The 11,734-nt window shown below is 38.0% G+C and overlaps 1 protein-coding gene across 1 annotated transcript in view; it reads left to right on the top strand.

Moving 5' to 3' along the window:
- Positions 1-10,985, top strand: part of LOC119421161 (dynein assembly factor 5, axonemal-like) — a 36,474-nt gene extending 25,489 nt beyond the window's left edge. Inside the window, exons 4-6 of the mRNA XM_037688549.1 lie at positions 6,919-6,978; positions 7,376-7,567; positions 10,831-10,985. Of these exons, the coding sequence (XP_037544477.1) occupies positions 6,919-6,978; positions 7,376-7,567; positions 10,831-10,985 (407 nt within the window). The remainder of the gene's footprint in view (positions 1-6,918; positions 6,979-7,375; positions 7,568-10,830) is intronic.
- The last annotated feature ends 749 nt before the right edge of the window (positions 10,986-11,734 follow it).

Raw genomic sequence — 11,734 nt, forward strand, 5'->3', positions numbered from 1 at the left:
GGGACAAGTAGCAATAAGTGGCTGGGAAAAGGAAATTGAGCATATAACGAACAGCTGGAAGACCAATTAACACTAATTAGGTCAGTTGACAACATGATTGGGTATAAAAAGAGCTTCTCAGAGTGTCAGTGTCTCTCAGAAGCCAAGATGGTAAGAGGATCACCAATTCCACCATTGCTGCGCAGAAAGATAGTGCAGCAATACCAGAATGGTGTTACCCAGCGTAAAATAGCAAAGACTTTTAAGTTATCATCATCAACCGTGCATAACATCGTCAAAAGATTCAGAGAATCTGGAACAATTGCTGTGCGTAAGGGTCAAGGCCGTAAAACTCTACTGGATGCTCGTGATCTCCGGGCCCTTAAACGTCACTGCACCTCAAACAGGAATGCCACTGTCAAGGAAATAACAGAATGGGCTCAGGAATACTTCCAGAAAGCATTGTCAGTGAACACAATCCACCGTGCCATCCGCCGTTGCCAGCTGTAACTCTACAGTGCAAAGAGGAAGCCATTTCCAAGCAAGCTCCACAAGCTCAGACATTTGCACTGGGCCAGTGGTCATTTAAAATGGAGTGTGGCAAAGTGGAAGACTGTTCTGTGGTCAGATGAGTCATGATTTGAAGTTCTTTATGGAACACTGGGACGCCATGTCATCCGGACCAAAGAGGACAAGGATAGCCCAAGTTGATATCAACGCTCCGTTCAGAAGCCTGCATCACTGATGGTATGGGGTTGCATGAGCGCTTGTGACATGGGCAGCTTGCATGTCTGGAAAGGTACCATTAATGCAGAGAACTATGTTCAGGTTCTAGAACAACATATGCTCCCATCTAGACATCATCTCTTTCAGGGAAGACCCTGCATTTTTCAACACGATAATGCCAGACCACATTCTGCAGCAATCACAACATCATGGCTACGTAGGAGAAGGATCCGGGTACTGAAATGGCCAGCCTGCAGTCCAGATCTTTCACCTATAGAGAACATTTGGCGCATCATAAAGAGGAAGGTGCGACAAAGAAGGCCCAAGACGATTGAACAGTTAGAGGCCTGTATTAGACATGAATGGGAGAGCATTCCTATTTCTAAACTTGAGAAACTGGTCTCCTCTGTCCCCAGACGTCTGTTGAGTGTTGTAAGAAGAAGAGGTGATGCCACACAGTGGTAAAAATGGACTTGTCCCAACTTTTTTGGGATTTGTTGATGCCATGAAATTTGGAAACAACAGATTTTCCCATAAAATTATACATTCTCTCAGTTTAAACTTTTGATCTGTGATTTGTGTTCTATTCTGAATAAAATATTAGATGTTGGCACCTCCACATCATTGCATTCAGTTTTTATTCACAATTTGTTTAGTGTCCCAACTTTTTTGGAATCCGGTTTGTAGTTTAATAATATTATAAATATGTGAGGGAAATGTGCATCATGAGAGTAAAAATGCTTACAGTGTAAATTATTTATATGGCAATTATGTAATTTATATCTAATATTATATGTAAATAAATATATTTATATATAACTAGTATTATATATTAAAAATTGAGTAGTAACTAGCATTATGTTTGAAGCTGAAAGGTAATAAAGCTGCCTTCTGTGATTTCCTAATTAGCATAAATATCATTACATTATTACCTGAATAGGCAATTATGTTTATATGGTAGATAGTGGATTATTGCAGTTCTCATTGTGTCATTGTATTACAGTGTTAATAATGGCAAGTCATATTTTATATTATAAAACAGAACCATTTTAGTTAAAGACAGTAGAAACCTGTTTAAATAAACTGATTGATTTTATGCTTCAATGCGATTTATTGTCAAGTTATTGTTGGAGCAAGTTAAAACAAACACTTCTCTGCACTTTGCAGACAGTATAATTTCAAATAAATCTTGCCTGGCAAGTGTAGTCAACAATTTGAGTCCCTTCATTAAATTTTCTGTATTTTTTTTCATTATTTTGAAAGATTTCTCAGAAACAAGACTATTGATGCGCAGCCTCGGGATTACAAATTGTGATGATGTATTTAGTTTAGTTACTGCAAATGATAAAAGCACAAGCATCTGCTGGAGATGTAAATAAAGTCAATTACTTTGTTCCATTCTGGTTTTCTGAGCAGTATTGTTGAAAACCAAAACTTCAGTTTTTTCACAACAGTTTTGCTCTTGTTTATCTTATAGGTCCGGTTATTGGGGAGTTTTTGAACCAATTGATGCCTCTTCTCCACAGCTGCCTCCAACCAAACAGAGATACAGAAATGAGGATGAGCATTTTCACCATGCTTGCCAAATTGCTGCTGAATGCAAGCAACACGCTGGATTCCCACGGGTGAGGAAAACACTTTACAAATGCCTAAATTTAAAGAAATTGTTAATGATGCACTAAAATATTTTTCACCCCATCTTCACTTCAAGATTAACACTTTTTTTTCCCAAACTTATGGTTTTACATTTTCATATTTTCACTACATCTACAGATGACCATAATTTGAAATGGACACAAACACAAAACAATGTTCACTTTATTGTCTTCATAACTATGATAGCTTCTTGATTTGACCAGGACATATAAAGCTACAGCTCTTTGTACAGAATGTAAGGGATATCATTTCAACTGGTCTCTGTGGGAGGATCAGATGAGCCTACTCTAATTAATCACTCTCCAGCTTTCCTTAGGAAAACGAAGGCCTTCTTGACAGTAATTTAAATGGCAATCAGTAATTTGAATGGTTATTGACTGATTAAGGAGCCAGGATTGTCCAACACCCAGCCCCTCACCCTCCTCTAAGCCCTCAGCTGTGCAGCCCTCAGCTCCAAGCTCCAGTTTGAGAAAATGCTTTAAACATGAGGCCGTCTCAGTCTCTGTGAACACAACAGCTGCTCCTGTCCATCCAACAGACAAACTTCATCTGTTGCGTTTCCATGGCAATATCTGTACATGCATGCAAACCCTAAAGCTGACTCTAAAATGTTGTTACTTTATATTTCCATTAGTTTATAAAGTCAGAAACTATTAAAAAATTACCACAAAATAATATCCTTGTCAATTATACTGCAAGAGCAATTCTAAAGCCAAAATGTCTTAGAAAAAAAGGGGAACACTGGTAATTATTATTATTTTTTTTTTTATCTTTTTTTTTTTATACATGACTGTCCATAATAGACAAAAGACGTCTGTGTCTTCTGCACCCTTCCTGATGCAGCCACCTGCACTGTTAACTGGTTCTCTCATTCCTAAGTTATAACTCCAGTGACACAATCATCAAGAAACATAAACCGTGTTGTGCCTTCAAAAAAGTTTCAGACAAATACTTAACTCAAACCTAGGGGAGCTGTGTGGTCTGCTACAATATTTCCATTCATTTTCAACCCTCCATTCATAATTTACGATTTGATCTTTGCAGGTAGCAGGCCACACACACAATTTTTCATCAAGAAGACAATGATAGTCATACAGAAATCTTCTAATCTTAGTTGTGCATCCAAAATGACATGACGCCTCAATTTAAAACAAGCTGAAAAGGAAAGTTCGGTACATGTAATTCCCTTTCATCCACACACATGCATAATGTGCTCTTCATGTGGATTTTTGTACTCTGATTAAAAAGCTGGCTATGAAAGTTAAGTACAAGAAGGTTTATTTATTTTTCCTTGGATGTGGCAAACCAAAAATCAAGTGCCACTTACAACAAGATAACAGTGCACTTTCAAGGCTGTATGAACTGCAAACATGTCTGTAATTTCAAGTTTTAGCATTTACCACAAGAAAAAAGACTATTGCGTTCCTCTTATTTCTTTTATGCATTGCTCTAACATAAAACAAGACAAAACAAAGCAAACGCAAACACATATTTATTTATAATTGTCCTGCAATCAGTAACATATTTCAGAAAAATGCTAAAACAAGACATATTTTTATATGATTTTTAAAAAATAACTATTTTTAGGACCTAATCAACCTAAAAAAAATCATTTATCACTTTAAATACATGAAAATATTAAAGTATTAAATTATCTTATTTTATGGATGGTAACTAATTACAATTCATATTTAAACTAACCTAGATGAATAGATTTATGTCATCCATGAGCTTATATACTACACAACAGAGGCTTTAGCAAATCCACTATTTTATCATTTTATGCTACCAGAGTACTTTTTAATTAATTCAAAAACAAATGTTTTTTAACAATTTTGTTGTTTAAATCGACATCAAACTACAACTTGACATGTAGAATACTGAATATATTGAAGCTAAATCAAGACCACCAGACTGATTTTACATCACAAAATTAGTGAAAACTCAATTACAACAGTGATAAGGAGGCTAATATTTTAAGCTGAAGGGTCCTGACAGTGAAGCACAGATGTGGGAGTGTCATGATATGAAGGCAGAAGGTGTTGGTCTGATGACTTCTACAAGAGGTGCTACAGGGCTTGTAAATACTTTACTAATCACTTTACTAATACTACTAAACTTTTAAAATAATGATAATCTGAAACTACCATAAAACTTTCAATATACTTTGTTTGTTTTTATGCTACATTTATTTTCTGTTATAGCTACAGTGTGCAGCTACAGTGTTATAATCAAAACGTCCTGGCACTGTGTGTGTGTGTGTGTGGGATGTGGGGTGTGGGGTGCATGTGTGAGTGCTGCAGTCTACACTTGTCACTGAATCACTTTGCCAAGTCAGATTCCGGTCTTGTTTAACTCATCATTTCCCTCTACTGGTGCTGAAACATTACAGTCAGTTCAGTTTATTTACAGTACTGCATGTATATAGTGCAAGTCACAACATAAGGTTATCTCACGACACTGAACAAAAACATTCATATATATTATTAAATGCCAATTAGTAAAGTTATCTATCTAAAGAAGGAATGAAATGTAAAAGAAATATGCTACAGCACACTATAATAAATATAAAACATTATTAAAAAAAAAAAACTACCAAAAAAAGTTAAATCAGGTCATCTGGACAGATTTGATCTGGTTTAACTTTTTTGTGATTTATTTACCTGGATGATTGAGCTTACATCAGGATTATAAAAAAAGTTGTGTAACTCCATCTGAGGAGAGAAAAGAGAATAAGAGGCAACGTATGGAGCAGTTTGGGTATGAAAATTAATGCAGGTGCTTACAGTCTGATGTCAGAAGGCTTAGGCTAGTGTGGAAAAAGAACGGAAAATGGAAAGAAAGGGATACCCAGATGTTTTTGCCTCCTTTTTTTCTCACTTCCCTTACTGTTCTGCCTTACAAAGAGTGTGGGAAAGGAATGGTATGATAACAGTTGTGCTTCAGCAGTTGTTTAAAAACATCTTTCACATATTAAAACCGTTTTACATGTTGCTATTAACAAATATGCACAACAAAGTCAAGCATGATGACTCATTTTGTGTCCTTGATTTGCTGTTTGTCATTCCAGCCTTTTCCGTGATGAGTCGGAGAAGTTTTTGTGCGATGTCCTGCTTCCTAACCTGGTGTGGCACGCAGGCCGCACCGCAGCCGCTGTTCGCACTTCAGCTCTCAGCTGTCTTTTAGCCCTACTGCACGGAGGGAGCCTCACACCTGGACAGGTGCATACGCACAGAAACACCTTACCCTTGTTGGTCCTTCCTTCATTTCCACCAGTGCTCGGTGACTCAAACACACTGGAATCAGACATCAGATGTGGGTTCTGTCCAGATGAATGTCCTTTTGATCATCAATCTGCAGATCCACTTTTTATTATCCCTAAAGCAGAAGATTGGTTAACATTTATTTCAGATTCTGTTTTATCCATTCCTTGTCCAAACAAATCGTCCCACACAGCTATTTAACAATAAAAAAAAAAAATTAAAAACTGGCCACTATTGTTTAGTGTTTGCTCAGATTTGGCCACGGCAGGTGGACATGGAAGCAGTTGGGTTCACATACCTCATCCCGAAGGAACAATACTGTCTCTGTTCTAGACCTTCGTTAAACATAGGAACTGTCACCGGAACTTGGCTTTGCACCTGCAGGATTATGTGCCTGGATACAGTATGCGTGCTCACAGAAACACATCTGGCAGCATTTGTCTTTGCATGTGCATACTCACCAGTCATAAGTGGGTCACGCAGCATTTTTAGTCACACATCTTTAGGTGAAAGGCAGTGCAAACGTCTGGGGAACAATGTGAGGGTGGGTGTAGGTGTGCATGATCAAACTTTTCCTATCTTATGACCCCCAAATGTTTTTACAAGATTAGAAAACTTTAAAAGTGGTCATTAAATAAGGAGTGAGTTTAAATCTTGGGCTTTGGAACGAGCTTATAAACAACATGTCCTGACAAATGTAACCACAGAGAGTTCTGAATCAAACAGCCTTTTATTCATACAGACATTGTTTCCTCTCCACTCCCTGTGAAAACAATTTACAGCTCCAGTTACACTTGGCACATTCAGAGTGCCACTGATGTAATGGTGGATCAAACATCTGCCAAGTCCCCCCCCCCACACACACACACACATCTTCGTCCCTCCTTCTCCCTCCGCTCTGTTTTTATTGTTTTCCTGTGTGGTTTCGATAGCAAACACACACAGGGTGACAGAGGGTTTAGCCATCACCTTTTGGCCTGTTGCTCAGTGCTCTCAGCCTCACCTTGTTTGTCCATTACCACTTGTTTATGGTCTACAGTATAATGTGAAGCAATTGTTCCAGCAAGTTGCATGTTTTAATGTTTGCATGAAAGAAAATATAAATCTTGCACATTTTAAAAAAATTAAAGATGAGATTTTTTTAATTGGGTTTTGATGGAGATAAATAAGCCTGACCTCTGCATTTTCTGCTTGCAGCTTCTGTGTCTGGAGGAGAAGCTGAGCCCTCGGGTATTGTCAGCCCTGGAAGAGGACTCTCAGATGAGCAGGCTGTTAGCTTGTCGCTCTCTTTCAGCCATGCTCAGGCTCATAGGAACCAGTCTACATCATGAGGCTCTCAACAAGATTTATCCCGGTAAGTGATAAAAGAAGAACTTTTATGAGCCCGGTCCCTTTTTATTGTCCTTGCCGCTGCATCGGGTGATTAAAAAAAAAAAAAAAAAATCTGTGTAAAGGGGAAAAAGTTATCTGTCTTCTAATGAACCTCCACATTTTATCAGGAAAGCTGCACCCCCTCTGCTCAACATATTCACAGAAATGGACCATGGATAGTCACTTTTCAGTTTATGTGCCCGATGTAGAATAAACAGTATAGACTTTCTGTCTAACAGCAAGGATTTATTAGCCGCAAGTGTAAGATGCTAAAACTGTTATTTCTTTTTTAAATTACTGCAAATCTCACTCCAAAACACACATTGACTTCTAAAGGTGTATAGGTCACTTATCAGAAAACCTGTTTACTATGTCAACAGAGCTGCTGAAGCGTCTGGATGACAGCAGTGAAGAGGTACGTGGGGTTGCTCTGCAGGCTGTGGGCCTGTGGCTGTCCAGCGTGACCAAAGACTACAACCCTGAGCTCTGTGCTCCTCATCTGCAGCTCCTCTTTCAGCAGCTCCTCCTGCATCTGGATGACCCTGACAGCGCAGTGCAGGACCAAGTGCTCGGTGAGATTTGGTGGTTGGGGGTATTTGAAGGGCTTCAAAGGGTCAGTGATAGGTGAGAAGGATGGGGTTATTTCTTCATTTGGCTGTGGTGCTGAGTTCAAATTTGTTTTAGAAATGTGAACAGAAAAGTGCTTTTTTTTTGTTTCAGTATTGACACAGCCTTACTGATTCAACTCATTCAGACAATTAATGTTTAACAGGCTTGTGCACTCTGTTTAATCCAAAATAAAATGTTAGCTTGAGTTTACGATTGTGACTTTATTAGAAACATTATGGGGAATGTGAGCTGCGACGAGAGCAGAGTTTAAGTGTAAAGCTCTGTGGATCAGCCTGTGGTGTCAGACACACTCACACAGGGATGAGAGGAATTTGGGGTGTCCTCTGTCAAACATTAGATTATTCCACAGGCATGCCGCCAACAGAATCCCCTCTCTCTTATTTCAAAAGCTGTTCCTTATTTTTCTTTTCCACTCAATTTATCACCCTAAGCAGCGTGAACAATTTCTCCTGCCAAAATATTTTTAAGTTCATCCAGGACTGGGCTTGTGGGTTTTAGCAAAGAAATACATGATCGGGACATGGTTAAGCAACCAACACAGAGAGTAATTCTATAGGCTGATACGAGTCCCAATATCTGTATGACTGTATTCTTGCTTTGTCTACAAACACTTGATGTAAAACGATGGAGTTGTGTGTGGCCATTCTCTGCATCTTCATTCATTATCCTTCTCTCTGCAACCGTTCCATCTAATGGCAACCACATGCAGGCCCTGTCTCCCCCACTTTGCCGCCTCTCCACATCTGTCTGCAGGCTCATCCCACATAATCCCTCCATCTTTTATCTGCCAGTTTCTCTTCCTCCTCTCCTGCCCTCTGTTTTCTGTAATGATCTGTAGCTTAACGGCTGTGTTTTATTGTCGTACTGGTGGAGAGGCTTTGTTGCTCGTCTTTTTCATAACTGTGTAACTAAGACACTGTTCCTCTGGACTTTTGCTCTCTCCTATTTATCAGGAATGTTAGCTGTCATTACTTCTGACAGGACACAGGTGAGCGCTGATGGCTTAGAGAGGCCTCACGATGGGATCTATCATCTTTGGTGCTCAGAAAGACAAAGGGCGTACAAAGGAGAGAACATTTTTGATGCTCACCAGATGCAACAGTAATCCATACTATTGTAGCATGAAGATGCTACAATGAAATATTCCCTGATTTTTTTTGTTCCACAGTTAGAAACATCAAATCATATATCAGTATTCAGTGATAATTAACCAAACTTATCAATGCTGGTAGTTTATTATTTTAATTTTATGGCAAATATAGTTTTGGGGGGAAAGGTTAGCTCATTTATAAGCTGGGTGCCACTCTGCCTAATTTTCCATACTTTGATGCTACTTCCTTAATTTGAGTAAATTACAGACATTTATATTTACTTAACATCAAATATACAGCTGAAAATAACCTTCATTAACCTCAACTAATGCTTAACTTAGTCCAGTTTGAATAGCTTTTGTTAACACTGACAGTTCCCAGCTGTTTTGGTATAAATATTATTGTGACAGTGGTGCAGTGGTTTGTATTATAGCAACTTGGTAAGAATGTTTTGAGTTCAAAACACTTATTTCTAGTGATTCTGTGTTGTTCCTGAATATATTCAGCTTATTTTCCTCATGCTCAAACTTCAACCATAACCTGAAAACATACATGTTAGGATAACTGAGGGTTCTTTGGTAGGTTTGTTGGTGAGTGTGACCCAGCATGGTTCTCTGTCTTTTAATTTGAGAAGAACTGTGTGGAGTGTACTTTTCCTCTCGCACAATGTCAGCAGAAAGAAACTACAGCTTCCCATGACACAATGGGGTAAGATAGATATTGTTGATGGAAAGAAAATATATTTCCCAAAAATAAAACATTTAAAGTATACATTATTTTGCCAATATTCTATATGCCCAAGATTTACTACTAGTTTTTACTGATAATGAACCAGCAACTAATTATTTCAAGACTGACATACTGCACTTAAATTACACATTTAATCTTTTTTTTTTTCAGGCCATATTTTTATCCAGTATGGTTGTGTCAACTAAGCAGACTGCAGCACTTTAGCTAAATTACTTTTTGTTTAATTTTGAAAATCAAAATATCATCTGTAGAGTGTCATGATCTCATCTTCTTCCATTAATAAAAGCACTCTTCATAAAGTTTGTTGTATTCACAGACAGCTTAGAGTCTTTGTGTGAAATGAGATGAGCTCACGTCTTGCTGAGTGACAGTCTGTACCTGACATTACCCAAATGTGGAAGCATTCCTCCCTCGTGTTCACGGCTCAGTTTGAAGCTTTCCTTTTTTTTCCTCTTCCTACTTCTTCCTTTAATAGTAGGTCCCATTCTTACGCTTCTTGTGTTTCAAACACCTGTCTGTGAAGTGCCTTGACGTCTGCAACATGTCCAGGCAAAATGATGGACATCACTGCCATACCATCCCTCCTTGCCTCTCTCTTCTTGGCACAGGTTTAATTCACTTCTCACAAGCCATCGTTGTTCTCTTTTTATTCGAAATCTCATCCCCTACTTCTATCTCAGCTCAGAAGCGCTTAAACAAAAGCTGAAAACTCCCTCATTCTCCTTAAAGAACAAAGCCAAGTATCATATAATCATTATAATGTGTTTAAATCGTCCAGGGTGACAGCACGTCTCCACTGGAGCAGCACTTTTGTATTGTTGTTTTGTTTTTTTAACCTAACAGCAGTGTAGGGAATTCAATCCGCCAATTAAATCAGCAGATTATGAAAGGGCACTGGCAAAAAGAGATGTAGACAGTTATTCAGGTGTCTCAGTGGGGGAAAAAAACTTTTAAATAGTTGGGTGTATATTAGACTTACAGTTCTTTGCTGCCATCTTCTGGTGTGTTTGTTCCTTCCCTTGTCTCCTTTTTTCAATTTTATGGTTAAAAGCTAGAAACATTAGTGCAGCACTTTATTGAAACGTATAAAAACACAAATATAAATACAGCAAATAAGGAGAAATGGACTTTGTACAATTCAAATCAGCTAACAAAAAACATTTGGTGTGATTACTGTCTACAGCACAGGTTGAAGTTTCATTACATATTCTCCACTGTTTATTTTCTTACGATTGACAATGTGTTTGGAATCAGTGTATTTGCTGTATTCTTCTCTAAATATTTTGTCTTTATTTAAAGTTTATTTGCTCTGAGCGCTGACTCCATGCTTTTTTTTAACTCTGTTTTTGTCTTTATGTGTTCAGAAATCCTGAAGAGTGGCAGCTCGGTCCACCCGGCACTTCTGAAGAGGGAAGCTGAGGCTGTGAGGGACAAACAGCGGAGTCCTTACCACTGTGATGTCCTCCTTCAGCACATCAGCTCACTGTCCACAGAGTCTGCACCAGACAGTCCAAAGTAACAGGAGGAACACTGACTTATTAAATTTATTGTAATATAAAACTGTTAAAATTGAGTGATTTAAAGTATATTTATATATTTTGTCATGTTTTTAAACGTAGAGCTATTTTTGTCTACATTCATCCTGCTATTGAGCTCGATTGTTCTTATGTTGGGTGAAATAGTTTTACGTGTTACTGTAGTTGTGTTCGTGCAGCTCACTTTTACCCTCATAAGATTCTTCTGTGTTCTTGTACTGTAACTCTGCCTGCAACTCAATGAGACAATTTAATTTTCTAAATAAAAATACATTTCTTGCCTAAACTTGTAGAATGAAATGTGTAAATGCAAAGAACATCTAAATTAATCTGAGTTTAGGGAGAGATGAATTGTTCGCAATCCTTGTAGATAACTTTTTATTGTATTTGTTGACTTTTGATTGACATGTTGACATTGAATCTTGTGAACAGATGGGATATTTCTGCCTTGGCATTTTAGGTCGTGGCAAAAGTGTGCCTTTTTTTTCTTAAACTACACCATGGTGGCTACAAAGTAATTAAGTTATTTAATCACATTTGTGGTTTTAGGGTGCCTTAGTTCCAGATGTTTAATGGCTAATGTTTAGCAGAGTTTGCAGGAATAGATGGAAACATTAGCATGTTGCATGTTGGTTGAATATTGCACCTATTTAACTAAAGCTACTTTTCCTTGCATAACCTTGTGCTTTGTTGTTGTTGTTGTTGTTGTTGTTGTTGTTGTTGTTGTTGTTGT

Source organism: Nematolebias whitei, chromosome 15, assembly GCF_014905685.2.
Source record: "Nematolebias whitei isolate Nwh7 chromosome 15, NemWhi1, whole genome shotgun sequence".
Taxonomy (NCBI): Eukaryota; Metazoa; Chordata; class Actinopteri; order Cyprinodontiformes; family Rivulidae; genus Nematolebias; species Nematolebias whitei.